Source organism: Melopsittacus undulatus, chromosome Z, assembly GCF_012275295.1.
Source record: "Melopsittacus undulatus isolate bMelUnd1 chromosome Z, bMelUnd1.mat.Z, whole genome shotgun sequence".
In the NCBI taxonomy this organism is placed as follows: Eukaryota; Metazoa; Chordata; class Aves; order Psittaciformes; family Psittaculidae; genus Melopsittacus; species Melopsittacus undulatus.
This window is the reverse complement of record NC_047557.1, coordinates 47,483,226-47,505,473: the sequence shown is the minus strand read 5'-3', so window position 1 is coordinate 47,505,473 and position 22,248 is coordinate 47,483,226. Positions and strand designations below refer to the sequence as shown.

The following is a 22,248-nucleotide window of genomic DNA, read 5'->3' as shown; positions in this document are numbered from 1 at the left end:
AAGAAAGTCTGAAGAGAAAGTTGGGAATTGTGACTGCATAGATAAAACTAACTTAATTTTCAAGTTGTGAAATACACTTTTTATATCTAAAAACGCAAGACCCTTCTTGAAATGTTTAATGTAATCCAACTATTTAATACAGAATACTTACAGCTAGCACTTCGACCAGTTAGTATTAAACAGGGAAAGTAATGGCGAGTTTCAGATTGTTGAATAAGCAGTTCATGAATGAGGATGTTATGTGGTACTGAAAGTACAAAAGTAATAGGGTGACTGCATGGAATCAGTCGTTTAGGTACCCTTAAACTCATCAAGTGCAACTGTCAAGCTGGCACTGCCAAGTCCATAAGTGCCATATCTACACATTAAATACCTCCAGGGATACTCAACCACTTCCCTGGGCAGCTTGTTCCAGTGCTTCACAACCCTCTTGGTGAAGAAATTGTTACTAATGCCCAATCTAAACCTCCTGTTGCAAAACTTGAGGCCAATTCCTCTTGCCCTATCACTTGTTACTTCAGAGAAGAGACCAACATCCACTGCACTACAACCTCCTTTCAGGCAGTTGTAGAGGGTGATAAGGTCCCCCCTGAGCCTTCTCTTCTCCAGACTAAACAGCTCCAGGTCCCTCAGCTGTTCCTCACCAGACTTGTGCTCCAGACCCTTCACCATCTTTGTTGCCCTTGGTGCCCGACTCCAGCACCTCAATGTCTTTCTTGTAGTGAGGAGACCAGAACTGAACACAGGATTCAAGGTGTGGCCTCAACAGTTCCAAGTATGTCACATATTGTCTCTGCTGCTCCTTTCTCCTTAGGGGAGGACTCCTCACAGTCATCCCTTGCTCCAGCGTGGTGTCCTTCACATGGGAAGTAGTCTGCCATGAATTCTCCAAAGCAAGTCCTTACCCTGGGCTGCAGCTCTTCATGACCTGCTCCAGTGTGGGTCCCTTCCATGAGGTGCGTCCTTCAGGAATAAATAGACTGCTCCAGTGTGCATCCCTTCCATGGGTGCATCCTTCAGGAAGAGACTGCTCCAGTGTGGGTCCCTGGCAGGGTCACAAGTCCTGCAGCAGACCTGCTCCAGCACAGGTTTTCCATGGGGTCACAGTCTCCTTTAGGCATCTCTTCCCCCTCATGCTTTACTGACCTTGGTGTGTGCAGAGCTGTTTCTCTCATGTTCTCATTCCTCTCTGGCTGCAATGGCTATTCTGCAGGGCTTTTTCCGCCATCTGAAATATGTTATTCCAGAGGTGCTACTGCTGTCACTGTCACTGATTGGCCAGCGATGGATCTGTGTTGAAACCGACTGATATTGGCTCTGTTGGACGTGGGAGAGCAGGGAAGCTTCACACAGAAGCCACTCCAATAGACCCTTCCCTAACAAAACCTTGCTACGAAAAGCTAATATAGCCCTGTAATTGTTTACACCTAAAAGCTACTGTAAAACCTGAATGGGGTTGTCCTCTAAAGGGGTACAAGATTAACATATGCATTAAAAATTTAAGGACTGCATGGGGGTTGGGGGTGTTGGTTTTTTTTGCATTTATTTTTTATTTTCAGGAGCAATGCAAGTAGCTGACATAATGTTTGAATTTTTAAGGTATTATGCTAATACAAATGTAAGTCTTTGGCTATCTAAAATATAATTTGTCCTCCTGAGAGCTGTAATAACATTTGTTATAGCTGGACAGTCTTTGCTGATTCTCAATCCTATGTAAATCTCGAAGAAAAGATTAATGTCCATGCTGAAATTCTGCTGCATCTTTGTTTTCACTGGTGTTGAAATGCTTGGTACAAAAAACCACTTATGCACAGTGATATGTTGGCACTCATGGATAGCAGAGTTATGATCAATGAATGACTCTTCTGGTTAATGTCACTCACCTGCATTTATCAAGGCATGGGTTTCTTAACCTTCCTCTTTCACAGAGGTTTCCTTCAGTTTCCCTGGAGGACTATGGGTCAAATAGAGTGCAAGGTTCAGTGTAAATAGTGGTCAGCAAATGGAAAGACTGTTCTTAATATACTGATATATATCCAATATATTGTGTGATGGGTGCTTATAGAAATTCACAAAGCCAGACATACTGTTTTGATACAAAGGGCTCTTAACAGTTTAAAAATTTCACAATTTATCTTAGTAATACTAAATGTTGTTCATGTACATGTAACATACCATAATAACTTTTTCTGTTTTTACATCTGTATGCAATTTATTGATGTTGAATCACTATTTTCTGTGTGCATATGTTTGTGCATGATTTAGTAAAATATATCTCTAGACAAAAAGGAAAAAAAACCCAATGGTTAAATGGGGCCTTTTTTGATCTTCACAACAAAGATTTTTTTGTTTTCTGTTCTTCTTTGGTTATTATAAATGTTGTTAGTATGATTTTTGCAAGTAATCCTGTTAAATACTGAGCAGCACTACAGTCACTTCCCATTTCAGAGAAAATCATGCTAAATATAGTTAGCCAGAAATTTTCAGTGACAATAACACTGTCCTCTGTGTACCTGGACAGATATGAGAGACTGGAGTCAATAGCCTATCTCCTTCAATCACCTTTATGATATCTGACATCCCAGGAACTAGTGAGGATTAAGCCCTGTCTTGCTTTCCCTATGGATCAACAGCAAACCTCTGCCTGCTCTCAAGTAAGTGTTCAGAAGCAAGCCCTGGAGTTATGGCAGTCATGTACACAATAAAGCAAGTATGTCTTGCACCATTCCCTTCACCAGGAACCAGGTGAAAACTTGGAAACTTTTGGTTCAGACCAATACAGCCAATGTTGGGAACTGCAGGTCAAGAGGGTGTCTAAAGGCATTCATCACACTTTAGGTTACAGTGAGAAAACCTGGGCTGAAATTTACTGAAATCTAAAGGAGAAGGAAACTGTACTGTATGGGATATGAAAATATTTTCTCCAAACTACCAATTCCACTTATGGACTATAGGAGTGACACGTCCTGCAATTTTGCTGGAGCTTCTTTCTTTTACTGTAAGTTAAGACCTAGGCAGGGTTTTATTACAACAATAATACCTTATTTTTTTTTTATTTTCAACTTTTGTGTGCAACACAATGCTACCTTACGAAGAGATGAACTGAAAGATCAGTTACCAATACCAGTAGTTCATCTACCTACCTGCAGAGCCTGGAAATACTACACTGTAAGATGCACATCTACAGAGCAATTGCAGTTTGAGCTTTTACTGAAACATTTCACAGAGCAGCTCTGCTTATCAAATAGAGCTTTAGGGTTATATTAGATAAGTATTCGCCTATCTAATTGAACAAAGAGGTAATCCGGAGTCACTTCAGCATAAATGAGAATCATAATTACGTCCAGGAAGAATTTGGCCCCATGCAATTGGTATAGACCAGTAACTGCCTGATACACTACATGTGACTCTTAATCACATTTGCTTTATATATAAGATGTAATTCTACCAGAGATAGTCACATGCTCTAATGCATTGTAAATGGGCTACAATGCACTTAGCCAAATTTGAAACTACAGTAAATAATTTGATTATTATATTTATCTACTCTAGTTATCTACTTTTTGGGTTTTAAACAATGTGCAGGCATTAAAAACACCATTAAAATGTTATGCTTCATTTACGAAACAGTGGAAGGTGCCTAAGAATCCAATGCAGTGCACAAAAACAAAATACAGCCTTTTTGATAACTTGTCCTGTAGCTGTAGTCATATTATATGCACTGAGCAGGAATCTAACTACTACACCAAGTACAGGGCATTATGCTGACCATGAGATATCCTAGAAAAACATTCAATTTATATATATATATATTTTTTTTTTTAAGATAAATTTCTTCTTGGACAAAAACTCCATATAGTTTTCTGAAAAAAAATAGTATACTAAGATCTTTTATAATGTCCTACATACAAGTCAACTATTCATTTTTGAGCCCCACTTGGAAATACAATATGGGAAGATAGCAAAGTACTATTACAGATATATGGTAACAGCCATTTTTAAGGATAGTTGTAAAGTAGAACTAGCTTTCTTTAAGACACTGCATAGCTAAGGAAGTATCTTTTCAAGCATGCAAGACAAGTGCTTCATTTTAGCTAGGGTGCAGTTTAGTGAAAACATTCTAGAGAAAGAGAGGTTAACAGGATAAAAGCCATCCCAGTCCTTCCTCTCTTCTGGCTGCTCTCTCCCAAGATTATGTTCTGCCTTGCAGAGAGAAAATCTTTACAAGGGAACAATTGTTTTATATGTTTAACTTTTGCAGGGAAACTCAAGACTTTCTCATTTTTTTTTTTTCATGCTGTACATGGCCATGGATTGAATTTTGACTCAGAAGCTGTCCTTTCGGTGCACATCCAGGTTTGTGCTAAATGTGCATTCTAGCTTTAGGCAGCTCATATTTTGCTAAGGATTCCTCTTGTTCCTTAATCATCCCCTCTAGCTCAGTATGCAGCACAGAAACATAACACTCATGTAGCTTGCCTAAGACTTTTCTGTGAGAGAAGCTTGTAATAGAAAGTCTCAACAGGGTTTTGTGCCCTTGTTCTCCGCACTTTCCCTTCCACTTGGCAACACATGAGGCATACTGGCACATATTTTGGTTCTCTAATCCTTCCCTGTGAACAGACCCTGTCCACTTTGCCCATGTTAACATCATGTTTTACAGCAATGTAACCTCCCTGCAGTTTAGGGCAGAAAAATCTTTTCTGTGCTGTAGCACTGCTGGTCTGCATGGGACTGACCTGGGTTTAGGTGTGTGGGATGTGCTGCTGGGACCACACATGAATAGTCTGTAATTATGATGAGATGAGGCACGCCTGAGATTTTGAACATCTGCCTTGTCTGGTACACCTGAGCAACCCTGTTGAAAGCAGCAGTGATACAAAACCATTGCTAAGGGTAGGAGCTGCCAAGCTAGTTTTCAGCAGAATTAATAAGGGAATTCCCATACAACTATCCCTTATAGTGTATTAAAGTGGGTGATCCAGTACTGTGCTTCTGCTCAGAAAAAATCTCATGGTGATTTCAGTGGGAGAGCCCAAGTGGAACTGGACCTTGTGTTTGTCACTGCAAGTACACACCTGCAACCTGCGAATGAAACAACAGGCCATACTGATACTTGTATTTGAAGTAAATTCAATTTTGGGAAGAATTGGGATTTTGAAAAGGTATGTTATAGAAAAGTCTAAATATCCTTCATGTTGGAATAGGGTTCAAGAACTATAATCTCCTGGACTTGTGATGTAAAATAAGTGAGTAAAAGTTGTGTGATGTACCCTAGGTTACCCTGCTTTTGCAGGGGGGTTGGACTAGATGATCTTTCGAGGTCCCTTCCAGCCCTTGGGATTCTGTGTGATTCTGCGTGTGTGGCAAATCATAACTAAACCTCCTAGGTTCTTCTATTTCTAAGGGAAGTTAAAAGGCACGTTTACAATAAGGACACAGTTACTGAGATCTGTTACCTTTGAAAATCACTGAGAAGCCATGTTGTATCAACAGAAGCACTTTGTAGATTCCTTAAATGAGTGGGGCCAGATTCTGCACTCATGGTACGAGGGCAGTAGTGGGAAAAAGCACAGCCTAAATCCCTGTGTAATATTTTAAACTCTACAGGTTAAGCTTTGCTATGTTGCAGCGACTATGATACCTTGGCTTCTTGCTTTCAGGATACTAATTAGCCAATTCTCCAGGAACATGGGATTAAGGTATTGCTGAAAAGTAGAGACAAAAACAAAGGCAGGGCTTTGCTGCAGGCTGTAGGAGCAGACCTGTGGCTGGGAGAGGAAAACGGTTTAGTCCACAGCTCCATTGGGAGCCTGTAGAAACAGGTGTCAGGATTAATCGGTACCAGAACCACGCCCCCATGCAAGTCACTTCCTCAGATCAATATTAGCCAGGTCATCATGTATCCTAATACACTTACACTTCTGTAAGTCACACATGTAGAGGAGAAACATTTTCATGCCTGTGTTTGGCAAAAGTGTGAATACGATCAATATACCTTTCATAAAAACAAAACAACAAAGTAATCTTTTACCAAGAATGGCATTTAAAAATTATACCTGGATGTTGGGAGATAGATACTTGACTTGTGGTTCTCTCAGCAGTCACAGCAAGCCTAAAACCTGGACACTTTCCATGCTGCTGTGCTGTGGTGCTGGGTGTCACTTGTCCTTAGCAGGGCAGCGCTTCTTGGAATGTCACAACCCACCCCACCTATGTGCTGCAAGCTTACAGTGTGGTGATACTTGCGACTGGGTGATGAAAGTGACATCTCCCCACACCTTCCCTGGGCATTCAGAGACACCCTGTACTTAGACTTCCTTTCTGCAGCAGAAGTTCAGACATCTCCAGTGGATATCACTTCTAGTCTAGAAAGAAAATCCCTGAGTAGTTCTAGGAGTTGCTTTAGAAAGAAACAGCTGAAGGAGACATTAGATCTTGTCTCTGAATTTTTCATCAAAGAAACACCATTACAAGTGGAAAATACAATGTATTTTCTTAGTTTATGATTGTCCCTAAGCCTCAAGAACCCTATTTTACATTGCTGTCAGGAAAAAGAAAAAAAAATTAAATGTTGTATCTGTTTCAGATTAGTTAAATTTTGAGGGTTGTGTCAGACAAAACCTATTTTTATTACTTGTTTTTCATACTTGATATCTACTGTATTTTTGCAAGTAAATATTGGACTTAAAGGGATAAATTTCTCAGCTAGTATATATCAGCACAGCTCCATAGATTTGAATAGGGCTATGCTGGTTTAAGCCCACCTGGGACTGGCCTCAAGAAAGGCTTTATAAACTTTTTTAAGTTAAAGGAACAGTCCTGTTCTGTGTTTAGGTGCTGAAAGAAAGGGAAAATTATGAGCACAGAGTAATGTAGACTACAGCTTTAAATGATAAACTACAGAGTATTTGGAGGGCTTAAAGACTAATTGTAAAAATGTACTACATTTGTTGAGAAAGACAGAAAATTGCAGCCTAAGTACGTGTACTCTTTACATATTTATATATATATTCCACAGTTATTCAGTAGGTGGCAGTTAAAAGCCTACATGAGCTTTGCAGTCGCCATTTAGGCAGTAGCATCAGCAGAGGCTGGAGTCAGTCCATCAGTGAAAGCAGAGGGAAAGAGAGAGGCTGTGATTAAGCCAACAGAAGCATTAGCCACAGCCGGGGCGCTGGGGAGAAAGCGGCAGAGGAGCAGAACCGCCAGAGCACCGAGCCTCTGAGCACACTGCGGGCAGCAGCCAGCACAAGGCGCAAGGAGAGGCAGCAAGCAACGGGGCTGCAGCCCCCTTGGTTGAGTCTGGGTCTCCCTTCTGGTGAGGAAAGCCAGTGCAGAGGGTGAGCAGCTGGTGTGATGAGAGGCAGAAACTGAAGAGCATTTGGAGCTTTCTCGTCTTTCACAGGTAATTCTTTTTTCCTTGTTTTTCTACATCACCTCCCACAATAAACATAGTTTTGCACTGAGATTAGAGCTCTTTATTTCCTTTGGCAAAAAAAATCCAGAGTCCTCACTCAGGCAAAATTTCCACAGAAGTCAATAGAGTTTTGTGTGAGTTATGACTGTGAGATTTGATATAAGCATGTATCTTATGCAGAGAGCATGGCATGCTGTAAGATGGGGCTGACAAAGAAGGCAGAAACTGGTCATATACATACTGGCCAGTCGAACAATGTAATTTTTATATGCACTGGGAAGCTAGTAGTGTCTTCATAACCTTTTTTTTTCTAAACTGTCCTTCACTAAAGCTTCATGTGCCGAATTTTGCCTTAGTTTATACCACTGCAACTGCAGTGGTTTAAGGACAGATTCTTTTTTAATTATTATTATTTTAAATTAAAGGTACCTTATGTGATAAAAGAATAAAAAAAGCAATGAGTTTGTATGAAATAATACCAGGTGTTGCTTTCTTTGAAACATTTATAACTTTGCAGCATTCCACTGACAGGCGGGCAGTATTTCATTTTTTTCAGTAAATTGTACCTTTCTCAATTGAATGAAGCAAAATAAATAATATAAGACCATTCTCAAGTGTCTCTGAGTGACTGAATTCAGGTCTGATAATACTTTTTCTCTTGCTATATTCCCCAGGAAATGTGGAATGCTGTGTATGCTGCAGCACTCAGTCACAGCTGGGTGAGCCCAGAATGGAGCAACCAGATTTGATGTATTTTATATTTAAAGCATTTTCTGAAAGTCTTGTTTTCAAGTTCCTAGTCATACATGAATACATATATGCCTGTTTATAAATGCACCCTTGTATAGCTATGTAATATGTGCATCTTTGTACCGATTCATATAAACAAGGCTGTTGCAACTAATTGCTGTTATACCTTTGCTAGGGTTTTCAGTTTACTGTATTTAGAATGTTTGCAGGTCTTACAATTTTTAATTCTGGGTCAGAGGCATATTTTGGCTTCCCCTCTGTGTGTGCCTATCTGCCCCCCTTGACCCTTTTACTTTTCTGAGTGAAGGAATTCACTTGTGTTCAGCAGCTGTCCCCCAGAGTCCAGCTGTGGTTACTACACGTGATAGTGCCCAGTTTTCTGAGAATGGCATCCATGCCATCATTCAGGGGCTATGATGGCTATAATGTGGCATTCCTCCGAGTTTCATGCTCTCTTACACTGCACACCACTTTTCTGAGGCTTTTGCATGAACTGTCCAAACATGAATAGGTTCAAATATGCAGCTGCCAATCAATGGTCTCTTGGAACTAGGGGAATGATTGTGATGTACAGGTATTTGTTTTCATCCCTGGGAAAAGAGAAGAATGAATGGGTATAAATCGGCTGTGAATACACTTAGGCTGGAAGGTTTCAAGCCATTAATGCAGCAAGGTTCTGATAATACCTTCTTGTTGAAGTAATAGAAAGTGAAGGCTCTAAACACTTTTCAGTTGGAACTTGATGGAAGGGTTTGAGTGAAATGGTTGCCTGCAAGGTCAAGGAGTTAGATTTCATAACCCAGAGGTCTCTTTCAGTACTAAACACCATTCTTACTTTTCACTGGAAGTTGTCTGCATTTAAAAGTCTCTTTGCAAATGGGTCAAGGTCTTGGAAGCACAGTTTTCAACACATCTCACAGCAGACCAAATGAAAGCATATTTCTCTTCTTGGTTGTGCTGCATTGCTGTTTATACCAGCAGGCACATAAGCCCTAATGCGTCTGCTGATGTAAACAGAAATATTGTTCTGAGATGGTCATTAGGCTGCATAATATTACCTTCTCACAGTGCAGAACATAGCTCTGTGGAAGATGATTTGAGTTCAGAGGCATGGCTCCTTCTGTCCAATTGGTCAAGATGATATTACATTGGCACTACAGTCTCTGTAGTACCAACAAAAATAGTGGATAAACTGATAGTGCTATTCCTGAAATTGTTACTAACAATGTTTTTAGTTTCTTTTGAGGATCACCTGGTAACTTTCTTTTTGTGCTAACCAACATACCTGCCCATGTAAAGATCCCACCGTCATGTGTGAAAAAGTAGACTCACACTTTCATTGTCACAATGTGTGTGCTTTTGCCTCAAAACTTAGCTCATTTTAAAAGCCTGCAGTAAACAGTATGATGGTTCAAAGATGCTGCTACAGAATGATCATAGTCAATTTTGTATTTCCTTTTCTTGTACTTCTTTCTCCTTATAACCTGTTTTTTTATTTTTATTTTTTTCCCCTTCTTTTTCCTTTTAATGATTTTGGTTTACACACTGCATTTTGCTTTCAAATCACAGTATACCACAGTAACTGATCTGTAACATATAATTTGAATGTTACACACACACAGTAAGAGTGTCTGGCCAGTTGTACACTTAAAATGGAACAGTACTCACTGTGGAAGATTTGGTTTGACATGTAGAGCTGATTCCAAATGTTTATTACTTTGCCCTTAATGCTTTGTATTACTAGGCTTAATGGAGCAATTATCAATATTAAGTAGAGAAAAATGGCAATTCTGAGTAACTTGAATACTTAATATTACCAATATTGCTTTCCCTTTTAACTGAATAATTTCCATGCATGTACCAGAAAAAAAAAAAATCTTGGATTTTTTTTTTTCTGTCTGTTTTACTTTACACATACAAAGATTTCTAAACAGCAGTGAAGAGATACTTTCACTGCCTTTTTTGTTGCTGCATTGAAATTACAATGTATATTAGATTATCTTATCTAAGTGCTGGAATGTCAGTGGAAAAGACTGAGTGACAATGCAACTGTATGTATGAATTGAAACAGAGCATACTTTATTTTCACGTTATGAGAAAACAAATTAATTTGTTTTCAATCACAAATACCGATTACTCTATAATTCTTGAAATGAGTATCAAAGGAAGATGAGAAAAATGTCAAAAAAGAATGTGTTAAGTCTGTGGCAAAATTCACTTTTTGGCTCATACAGGGGTCAGGAATACTTCCGCATAAGCAAAGAACATTTGAGTTGAATGGTAGACTTCTTTATCTAAGATGAAAATCTGTCTTTAATTTCTTTGACTGAGCAGGGCTGCAGTATGGTATGGAGGCAAAATTCAATCACCCTCACTCTGGCTGCAGGTAATAGAATTGATTTTAGTTGAATTTGAATAAGTGTCAATGAACTTATGACAGCCTTTTAGCCTACTCATTTAAAATATATATGTAGTAAAGCAGCCATATGAAATGAGCAAATAAATTGCTGGACTGAAGGTGTTTCCTTTTCAAAATGTCCAATAATTCTGACTTAAAATTAATGTAAATCTCAGAAAAGGAGACTTATCCTCCTTTATTCGTTTTGATATTTCTCCCTAGAAATTGAGAGTGACAGCTTTTCTGTTCTTAAAAAATTAATAATTTAAATAATCAAATATTAGGTACCAGCAATAGCTAAAATATTGCTGTAAACCCAAATAAAACCCTTTGTTTTTGCAATTTGTTCACTCAAATATTAAAATACTACCTTAAGTTACTGAGAAAGTCTTATTTAATCTTTAGAATATGGGTTTTAGAATTTTGCCTACTGCTGCAAGAAAAATAAACATGAATAGAGAATAAGGTACTCTAAATGCTAAACCTGCCTTTCTTACTTCAGAATAGAAAGTACTGAAAGCTAGGCAGTGGATACAATTAATAAGAGACTGTTTTCCTGTTTAAAAATAATTTAAAAAATCAGCTAGGAAAGTATTCGGTTTTGTGAAAGTCCTGCGATGAAGATTTGCAAACTAATTCTTAAAAAAATACACTTTAGAGTAAAAAGAATTTTTTTTTCCCCCAAAAACCAGGTCATAATAAATTGCACATCATAGACAGCAAATAGGTTTTTGTTAACACTCAGAAACTCCTATCAGAAAGCTGTCATTCCCCACAGCTATACTTTAATTTCTGGTTTTCAAACCTTTCCTATTTACAGAAATTTTTCTGTGGAAGTGCAAGCTTCTTGCTAGTATCCTATATAGGAGGCCTATTGACAATGGGACTGCATTAGTTATTTACTTGTCAGGGATGCATCTGGTTTCTAAAACCAACTTCATTAACCTATATGAAAGTTATTGCCCAACAAACCAGTTGCAAAAGGTATTATACTGGCTAGTAGGGTGTTTGGAGGATTTAACCATGCACAGGTCATCAAGACAGATACTCATACTCTGAGTTCAAGACACGTTGTTTTGCATAGGTTATTATTTGATCTGTGGAAGAGTATCAGAAGTGTTCCAGTGATCTGGACAGCAATCAAGCTATCCTTTCCAGCATAGCAAGGAAAAATAATTATAGGACTTATGATTCATAAGTTGGAAGCCTTGGATTTAAATAATTCTCCTTCTATATCAAATTTGCAAAAATATTCTCAAATTAACATTAAGGAATTGAGGACTATGGTGGAAAGGCAAAAGGGACACTGGTCTTTGTGCCTCTTCCTCTGCTGAATGAAAGCAGCCTTTCATGGACACATGGTTCTTCTGTGTAAATACACATGTTAGGGGATTTTTATAACGAATCTCACATATATCAACATCCAAAGTTCCTAGAGTCAAAAGATTTTATTTTTTTTAGGTGGTTGGGTTTTGTTTGTTTTAGTTTTATGTATAAGTTTGTTGGTTTGTTGGTTTTTTGCTTTGTTTTAGTTGTTGTTTTTGCTTTGGTTTTGTTTGTTGTTTTTTTTTTTTCTACTTTGTGTATAATTCTAACTTCCTCCATTCAGGAAAACTTAAAAGCTACATGTTTTTCTATGAGATGCAGAATGAAGAGTCACCAGTTTTGGGCATCTGGAGAGCAGAAGTTCACTACAGCATGTAAAGTCATAGATAATTGCCAAAAACAGTATTCTGCTATTGAAAATCAGAGGGGCTGAAAGGTCAAACTGTGTCTCCGATCATGTATTTACGTGAGTGACAAATTCCAGTTAATAATCCTGCTGCTGTACTCATTGGTAAAATGTCCTACATGTTCAAAGGTGAACATATGACATTGTAAGTTGAAACTTTCCATTTTTGCTCAGATAAATTAAACCTATTGAAAACTGAGCAAAACCTACAGTATTTGGTTGGTTAAGCTAACAATGAAACTCAAAAAGTCAGCATCAGGAATTGAATACAATGCTGATATTTTAGTATTTTTATTTCTATATGTGAACACATAAATACCTAGATACACGTACGTAAAGGCTTTTGAGCTGTTTCTAAGTTTTGACCATAAGCCCTTGAAAAGTTGAGATACTGGTTTTCCAAAATGCCTGAGAAGATAAATAAATATGAGTATCTCTATTTAAGTCAATTAAGTATCTAACATGTCTGAAGAAAAGCTTGTATTTAAACAGCAACTGAGTTATGAAATTATCATGTTTATAGTTTTAAGATTAGCCAATCCACTAAATAGGAAGTGATAAAAAGTAGGGCGCTTGTCCACCCTTTGTAAACAGGGCATAAGATTGGTTTTTCTGCAAGAAAAAAAGATTTCTTTTCGTGTGGTATGTTCAATGATGCTGAATCTTGGTTTATGGTAACGGTTCATTATTACATACCTGTTACTCGAAGGTTAGTCAGAAAGCTCCTGGGCAATAACAGCAGATCTCTTAACTGTATTCTGAACTCTAAAGCTCTTTATTGGATCAGGTCAGGTACCTTTTACGTTTTCTGCACATGAACCCTCAGCAGAGACTTTCATCACCAGTCCTACGTTCTTCATCAGGTAGTATGACTTTGGTTAAACCTGGTTTCAGAAACTCAGCAACAGTTTGATGAAATTATGAGTATTTGCTAAAGCAAAGCACAGCATCTGTGACCACAGAACAGTATATGGGCTGGATTCTGCCTCCTCTACATAGAGATGCTTTTAGGACAACATTCCACTTCTCTAAATGCAGAACAAAACTGCATCAAATTATTCTGAAAGACTCCTGTCTTTTCTATTACTTTTTTATGCTAGGCCAGCAGTATGAAGGGAATCTTCAAAACCTCTTGGAGAAACTCTCTAAAAAAAAAACTTTCTAAAATCGATATCCTGCATGCAACCTAGACTGTATTTGTAGTGTAGCATATGTGTTTGTAACATGGTGAAGAAGCTGTCCCAAAATGCAAGAAACACTTTAGTCAACATCGAAAAAAATTGAGCAATTTTTTCTTCCCTTTTCTAGACATTTGAAAGCAAATGATGTGATCACCTAGGCCAAACTTCCCCAGAGCACACTCTGCTGACATACAGGGTAGTTTTAGCAATCTGATCTGTGCCAGTCTCTTCCAGCTTTGTACAGACTGAGCCACTGTTTTCAGTTCAGTTAGGAAATTCTAAATGATAAATTTACTGTACATGTTAAAACCATTTAAACATTGAAGAGATTTTAGCTTTAAACCAGATTTTTTTCAGTTGAAAAAAAACTGAATTTGCAGTTTGAGTTTGTGCTTCCTATAAATGTGTTCAATAATAAAAACCTCTGATTTTGTCTTACTTTCAGAAGATCAAGTAAATATTTCAACAGTGTGTCAGAGAAAACCAGCAGGTTTATGACATAGAACTTTATTTTCTGATGCCATTTCCTCTGTAACATAATCTCATCTGCTTCCTTCTGGCTGATGATACAAAATATTAAGTTAACATTGCTTTTCTCTTCAACTGTAATTGAGAGCAACTCTGTAATTATCAGCCACAGCCTATTATGCCATTTAGTTTTGCACTGAAAACAAATCTGGAACTCCAAAAGCCTCAGTTCATTCAGATCTTTATTTTTACCACACTTGGTAACTTCTACACAGAACATGAAGTTAGGTTATTGAGTTGCTTTCAGTGTCCAATAGTTCAATGCTGTTAGGCCAACATGACTCATTTTATTGAAAGATTCCTATGTTGTTTTTACCTGCAGCACCTATATTAACATATCAAAATATTGCTGAATTTCTTAACCTTTTCTCCACTGTAAACAGTCTTTATATCAGATGAGTGCTATATATGCAGGCTTTGGGAACAATGTTCAATTAGATCACAATTAAGCACAGATTAAAAAAAAATAATTAGAATAAATACACAATTTAAACACTTTCTTGAGGACTTGGCTGAACTGGGACCTGCAGGTCACATGCACAGTGCCTGTCTTTCTTTTCATGCTAACTTTACATGACACTAGCTCTTTCATTCAGTAAACCAGTACGTTAGTGCTTGGCCATTCAGCACTGTCAATCTTGAAGTAGACATAATCTTCACTGATCATATGGTATTGCCATTATTTTGAAACACCATGCTGTACCGTCCTCCAGTGTTAACTGAAATCAGTGTTAACAATGGGCAAGATTCAGGGGCCAATTACATAAAATTCGGTCCTGGAGGGAGTCCTATAATGAGCTTTTAGACTAATGCAAAAATCCAAACTATTACTATGAAACAACAGCAAAATTGGTGCTGCAGTCTGAGAAGTTTCTGGAAGGAACTAATGTATCTAATTACCAGGATTTCATCATCGTCAGTATAATCACCTTTCCTTTGAAGAAACTAGAGGTTTTTCAGAGAGTTATCATTAAATGGAACAGCTGTAAACAAAGACTTTTTCTTAGCAATAAAACAAGATACTTTGTTCAAATGGTACTGGAGACTGAAAAAACCCAGAGAAATCTCAGCCAAATGGCTTAATGATCTCTGGCAGTGGCACAGATACATTGAGCACAATACAGTGAATTGCTACCTTCAAATCCACTTCACGCCACTATGTGAAAGACTTTTTTGCATTTCATAGAATCATAGAATCATAGAATAGTTAGGATTGGAAAGGACCTCAAGATCATCTAGTTCCAATCCACATCATGTGTTTTTCTGTAGGAAGGTGTGATCCAAAAATATGTGACACACCTCCCTGTATTTCTGGTTTGTAAAGTAATCAAAAAGGCTATGCCAGTTATGAATAAATAATATTCAACTTAACATTTGTTATCCAACAATCTCTGGATAATACCTGCTAACAAAAGGATGAGAGACTTATATTCAAGTGCAAGGATGTCACCAATATATAGATAAGCATTTTGAAAAAACATGACGTCTCAATAAATGGTCAAGCTGAAATTTTGATATGGCAAGGAAAATTCAGGAAGCAGTTTTAGTCTAAACGCATCGAACAATTTTGATTACTGTTGTTATTACTGTCAATCCATGCATAACAACTCAGATGACTTGGCCTGTCATTCTCCTGTGTTGTGTATCACACAAAGCAAAAAGATAAGGTATTTTGAAGGGATAATTATGTCTGACCTAGCCTTTACTCAAATATCAATGAAACAGGCATTACCAGTATGATAATATTCTTCTTTCTTAACAAATATGGCAAGAACAACATCTGCATAAAAGTCAGAGCTGACATAAATCAAAAGTGCTGCAGCATGTATAGAGTAATGATTTACACTTGCTGATCATCATGAAGCAGACTTTCAAAGAGCATTTTGTTCAGCATGGAATAAGAAAAAATGTGCTTTGCACATGGACTAGAACCTGATGTTGCAAGAAAAAGCTGGTTTAACTGTTATCATTTTGTCTTCAAATATGTCCAATTTTCCATTGATTTGAAGAGACCAAAGCAGGCAAAAAAAAGAAAGAAAAGGAATGAAAAAGTGGGTATTGTAGTAAAAGATGAAGACACTTGAAGCAGGAAAATTCTTGTTCTTTAAGTCCATGTGTATTGGCAGATACAGTGAAAATACTCTGGAGAAATGCCTGTTTATGTACATAACGAACAAGTAAAAACTCCTTGCAGAGCTCTTTCCCTCTTGTATGTAAATAATGTGTACCTTTTTCACCTTTCATATAGTGAAACGGCCATTAAGCTTTCAGCCATACTGAAATCCATCTTATTTATTGCTACATTTGGTATTATTCTTCACCTTATATCTTGTATATTTGCATAGTGGTGTCATCACTGGATGGCCTTATGGACTGTTCATTTAATTTGATGCTAGCTTTTGAACTAAATGCACTGCTTCTACTTTATTGGATTTTCATAACAATAGCAATAGCAATATAAACAGAGACATCTCCAAAAAAACCAAACCAAAAGAAAAAAAAAAAAAAAACCCAACAGTGAGTGGAATATTATTTTACGTGAGGAATAAGACCTTTCAGGAAATTAACATACACTGCGTGACAATTGCTGCATTGTTTATCAGACTGACATCTCAGAAGAACATCATAAAACCTCAGGAACTGAATCATTTAAGGTGCAATCAAAGCCTCTGACTGCAAACAGCAAATGTAGTACCAGGCTGTTTTAGAGAACAAAGGCTGCAATGTAAGACCTCTACAATGTAAACCCACTAATTCCAGTCTTTCCCACTGTGGACATACACTTTTCCTCTCTGCAACACCTTACTATGTATTTAAAGACTGTTATCATGCCATCTGATATTCCCTGAGAAGCTTTTTCAATGATTAATACTCTATGGCATCAAGTGTCCCATTTGAATCTGTTTTAATTTTTTGGGCAACTATATATGCCAGTTTTCTTGGAGATTTCTGAATATGCTGAAAGTATGAAATTTAATATAGCAGACATACACCCAGCTAGCATTTAAACTTTCATTTCCCTACTCTGTATTTTCACTGCTTTTTATAGTAAAAATTTTCATAGTGCATTTTTTCTCATCATCCCATAAGGCTGCATATTATCTGACTGTGCAACGCTTAAGCTTCTTCTGAGGTGAAACAGCCCTGGTTTTCTTTTACCTTTTTCTCACAAAAATTATTAAGCTATAATTCCTATGGGTAATAATTTAGCGCAGACACCCACAACTCTAAGCTCTATGACTATTCTGGTTTGTTCTCAGTGGAACAGTGTCCTGCTAGATTTCTCTGTTCTCATTTCTTGCTAGCTACTTTGGTTTTGTTTGTTTTATCAACATCGTGAGCCACTCACCCATTTTCCTTGTTCCTCAGAGGGCTTTTCCTCTTACATAAACACATACACCAGTGTTTTCTGAGAATACTCTTTTTTCCATTTCTTGAATTCTGCTGTCAGAGATAAACAATTTTGCTTCATTGCCTCAGGGTGAACACTCTTATTTATCAATCTTTCCTATATTTAAACAGGTCTCTGAGAGTGACAGCGACTGCAGAGTAAGAGAGATAGAAGAAGTGAAGCTTCCTTATGCCTGAAGCCAGGCTGGGGTGGCAGAGCTGTGACAGTTCTTAATGTTTCCTCAGGAGCAGAATCCCCAGTTTCACTGGTTGTTCTGCCTACAGTGTGCCAGATGAGGAAGTACAAGTCCTTCATCCCACGCATTATGTAAAGACAGGTGTTTTCAGCTTACACAGACATTAGAATTAAGACAGAATAGGATACCCTGTACAAGAAGGATAACAAAATCAGGGTGTGCTTGAACAACTAAGACATCAGTGCAGCATGGATAGCCACAGCTTTAGTCTAACATGCACAGGCAGCAACAGCATCAAAATGCAGAAGCACGAAATTAGTGCGGTCTGGCAGCTGGGAGCTGGCAAAAGTTGTCATGGGGGCTCCACTCAGATCTGTACCTCTACAGCATCACTGCTATTCTCCCTGTGCCATACAAGTAAAGGGTAACTTAAAACCCTGCCCCACAATTGCAATCACTCCTCTGCTGCGGTGAAGAAATAGCTTGAAGGCTTTCCTTATTCATTAAGAAATCCCTTTGGATTGCTCTGGATCAGCTGCTGCCCAGGCAACATTGCAACAGGCAAATTCAATCACCTGGCACCATTAGGGCACTCGAACAAGATTCTCTATTAAATCAGCCCATTTTCCTAAGAACAAATAAAGGCTCAGCAAATTTTGCAGCTTCTTCCACATGTACTTTTTATACATCTAGCTTTGGTCTAAAAAGTAACAATATCCTAGACTCCCTTAAACTTGTAGGGTTCAATTTTTTAATTTGCTTTAATTTCACTAAATATAAACAGAGACTTGTACATGCTGTGTACCTAACAAGCTGCTATTGTTAGGAGGATAAATACATCTTCACATTTATTTCAGTCAATTCTAACACAATTGCAGCTTGCAACCGTGTGAAAACTTTACTATTTCTGTTATTTCATAATGATGACAATATTTGGGGTCCTACTGTTTACAGTTAGGCTTTGTCAAGAGGATCTACCTTCGGAACCATGGAATTTTGCGACCTTTGGTGTATGCGTTTGCCAGCCTTGAAAATACAAGCCACCTGAAAATGTTATGAAGACATCTGCACAACTCGTCTGATGTAGCATGTCTCCAGTCAGATTTCATCTGTGAAATAAAGATTAGAACAAAAAGGCAGACTGTACATGAACAATCTCAGTTTACCAAAATGTACTCTGACCTGAAATGCAAGTAGAAAAAAAAACACATTGAAGTGGGACACATGCTCCCAAAGAGTTACAAACAAAGAATACTTGATGCTGTGGCTGAACAAGTTACAAACACATCTTAGATGTCACTCAGGAGTGTTCAGTTGTAGTGAAGATAGATTCCCAAACTACTGAATAGATGTCATATTTAGAGTAATTGCCTTTCATACGTGTGCATACTTGTGTGTTTCAACAATAGTTTGAGCAGGGCTGTTTTAGGGACACAAGAAAAAATCAGTTTCTACAAGTTTTGGGGGGCCTTGGCCTTGCTGAAATACCATTTCCCAGCCACAGCTTTTATTTCTGGGGATATTAGTCCAGTAGGAAGAATACTGAAACTCATAGTGTTCATTTAAAATAAACCATGAGATGTTGAAGATGACCTTTTGTTACCAGTCCAGTAACAAAATTATTTGGATTATGGATTTTTTTTTTCCAGTTTTAATATATTTGCAGTTATAGATTGCAAACCTTAAATTTACTACTAGAATAAATCATTCTGTAATCCTCTGCAAGTCATCCTAAATGATTACAATTAATATGCCATCACTTACATCACATTAATTTCTTGTATTGGGAAAGAAATCATGATGTGTACTCTCCACATGTACCTGTATTAATATCTGTCTTGGGTTTTTTTTTTGTCATTTTCTTTCCTAGATTTTTCTCTCTATCTGAGCAACTGACAAACTGAGAAACATGCCTGAGCAAAGCAATGATTACAGGGTTGTTGTGTTTGGAGCTGGCGGAGTGGGCAAAAGTTCTTTGGTCTTGAGGTTTGTGAAGGGCACTTTCAGAGAGAGCTACATCCCTACTATTGAAGATACCTACCGTCAGGTGATCAGCTGTGATAAGAGCATATGCACTTTACAGATAACTGACACTACAGGGAGCCATCAATTTCCAGCCATGCAACGTCTTTCTATTTCTAAAGGACATGCTTTCATTTTGGTTTACTCTATCACTAGCCGACAGTCCTTGGAGGAACTCAAACCAATCTATGAACAAATATGTCAGATTAAAGGAGACATAGAAAACATCCCAATAATGCTGGTGGGGAACAAAAATGATGAGAGTCAAAATCGAGAGGTGGACAGCAGTGAAGGAGAAGCCATGGCTAAGAAGTGGAAATGTGCCTTCATGGAGACCTCTGCCAAGCTGAACCACAATGTGAAAGAGTTATTCCAAGAATTGCTAAACCTTGAGAAACGCAGGACTGTGAGTTTACAAATTGATGGCAAAAAAAGCAAGCAGCAGAAAAGGAAAGAGAAGCTGAAAGGCAAATGTGTGGTGATGTGAAATTGCACTGTCAGAAGTTAATCATACAATCTCACCTGTCTGACAATACTCATACAAAACCTACAGATAACAAACAACCATGGAAAACCCTATTCATTAGTATCTGTTTTAAAAGAAATATTCTGAATTTCAAAAAAATTATTTACTGTAGTTACTATGAGAAACCCCCAACAATTAAAATCATGTACTCCACCTTCTGGTGAAAAAAATCAGGAAGCAAGAGAAGGATGGGCCAGGATATCTAATTTTGTGATTTACAGAAGAAAAGAAATTTCATCCTTTGCATAATGCAAAAATTTTGGAAAGTCAGCTTCATATTATTTTCACTTCATATAACTGCAAGAGACAGCAATGCATAATGTTGGAAGAAAAACAAAGAAATGGCCATAAAGAAACCTAGAACTACAAAATGCATGCTGAATGGTGTTATGACATCCTTTTAGGAATGTTACAGACAATTCTGTGCAATTTTCATTACTGACTGGTGGGGCACTGTGCATAAGGCAGTATGGGATCTGCCAAATAAACAAACTATTTCACACTGAAAAGAAGTGTGAGGGTAGCAGTTAAAAGGTATGGATATTCTCTCTACCCTCAAGCATGAGATTTCTTTCCTGTCTGTGTCAGCGTCTGAACTGAAAGATGACGAAAATCCAGCCCCTGTAGGAGAGATTCAAATCATCTTTTCTGGACCCATCGCTTTGAGAATCACTTTTGCTTCTGGTCTCAATGTATTTCAGAAGAGCAGATGTTTTCCTGTGAAGAATGTCAAATGGTACAGAAATGGTATACATAAACAAACAGAAAGCTTCCCAGAGAGTATTGGCTGGGAAGTCCCCTGCAGAAGCCTCTATGGGAAAGGCTCCGTTCAAATGCTGCTGATGGTTAATAGTGAATGAAAGGAAAGTCTATTGAACTGGTAGTACCCTTGGAGAGGTGTCAATGCAGTATCCAAAATTTTTATTTAAATTACCAAATAGCTGAGTGAAACATCTTTACTATATTTCAATTACAACGCTTTTTCATTCATGTACTATTCATACTAAATCTATTGCCTTTATATTGTCTGAAGGGGTATATATTAACCATTTAAACTCATGATTTGAACTGTTGTGACTACAGAATCAAATCCTATATCTGGAATTAGGGCCCACAGAAGACCCTAGCAGAAGATTTTCTGGGTTAAGTAGTACAGGATTTGGCATATTAAGAGTTGTAGTCAGTATTGTGTTACAATGCAATACGAAGTTCAGAATAGAAAAAGCTGGTTTAAACCACCTTTTCAGGGCAACTGCTCTTTTAAAAACCTTTGGAGGGGGAATAATAGTACAAAATGTGAGCTTTTCTGGACCTCTCTCCAAAGCTTTTTTAAAACTAAGATGAATGAGTAAAATATGTATTCTAAAGACCATCTAACAAAGACCATCTAACATAAAAGAAGCACATCCTGTTTTTAAAAGACACATCAAAGTTGTATAAGCTACAGTTTGCACCTTAGGAACTTCTCTGAAATAATAAAACAAACCACCATATTTTGGTGAATGTTTATGTTGAAATCATACCATGGGAAAATTCAGTCAAGTACTAGTATTATTAGTATGCATGCTGTTGCATTATAAATATCTTCTAGGAGCTGTTCAAATGCAGTATTTGCATTAAAAATTGTTATCTTGTTCCTCTTAGAGTTATTGCTTGCTTACTTTCAACATTTCAATCAAGCGTGCAGTCATATCACAGGTAGAGTATACATTTCTTTGAGCAAGAATTGTTATTAGCATTGTCTAGAAAAGAGCATAACTTTTATCATTCACTCAGAAAAAAATTTGGCACCATTAAAATCAAGTGTAACACTACTGCTGATGTCAAAGAATACAGAATTTTTTGTGCTTATTTCATTGCATCAGAAAATTAGAGAAAGCATGAAAAAAACCCTAAGGCTTTTCCTTAACAATAAATTCCTGGCTCTTACATGATGCTTTTTCTCCACAAAAATCAAAGCACTTCACAAAAAAGGACAGCGTCATTATCTTAACTCCTCAGGTGGTGAAACTGAGGCATGAAGAGAGTAAGCAACTACACACAGGTTACCCAGCAGGCTAGCTATATATCCAGAAACAAAAGCAGTTTTCCTCAACCCCAGGCC

At 37.6% G+C, this 22,248-nt stretch overlaps 1 protein-coding gene across 1 annotated transcript; it reads left to right on the top strand.

Annotated features, from left to right (window-relative positions):
• The first annotated feature begins 7,353 nt into the window (after positions 1 to 7,353).
• On the top strand, positions 7,354 to 20,313 carry DIRAS2 (DIRAS family GTPase 2). The gene is made up of 2 exons (XM_005154911.3): positions 7,354 to 7,408; positions 19,467 to 20,313. The coding sequence occupies exon 2, from the start codon at positions 19,506 to 19,508 to the stop codon at positions 20,103 to 20,105; it is 600 nt and encodes a 199-aa protein (XP_005154968.1). The 5' UTR covers positions 7,354 to 7,408; positions 19,467 to 19,505; the 3' UTR covers positions 20,106 to 20,313.
• Positions 20,314 to 22,248: the final 1,935 nt, after the last annotated feature.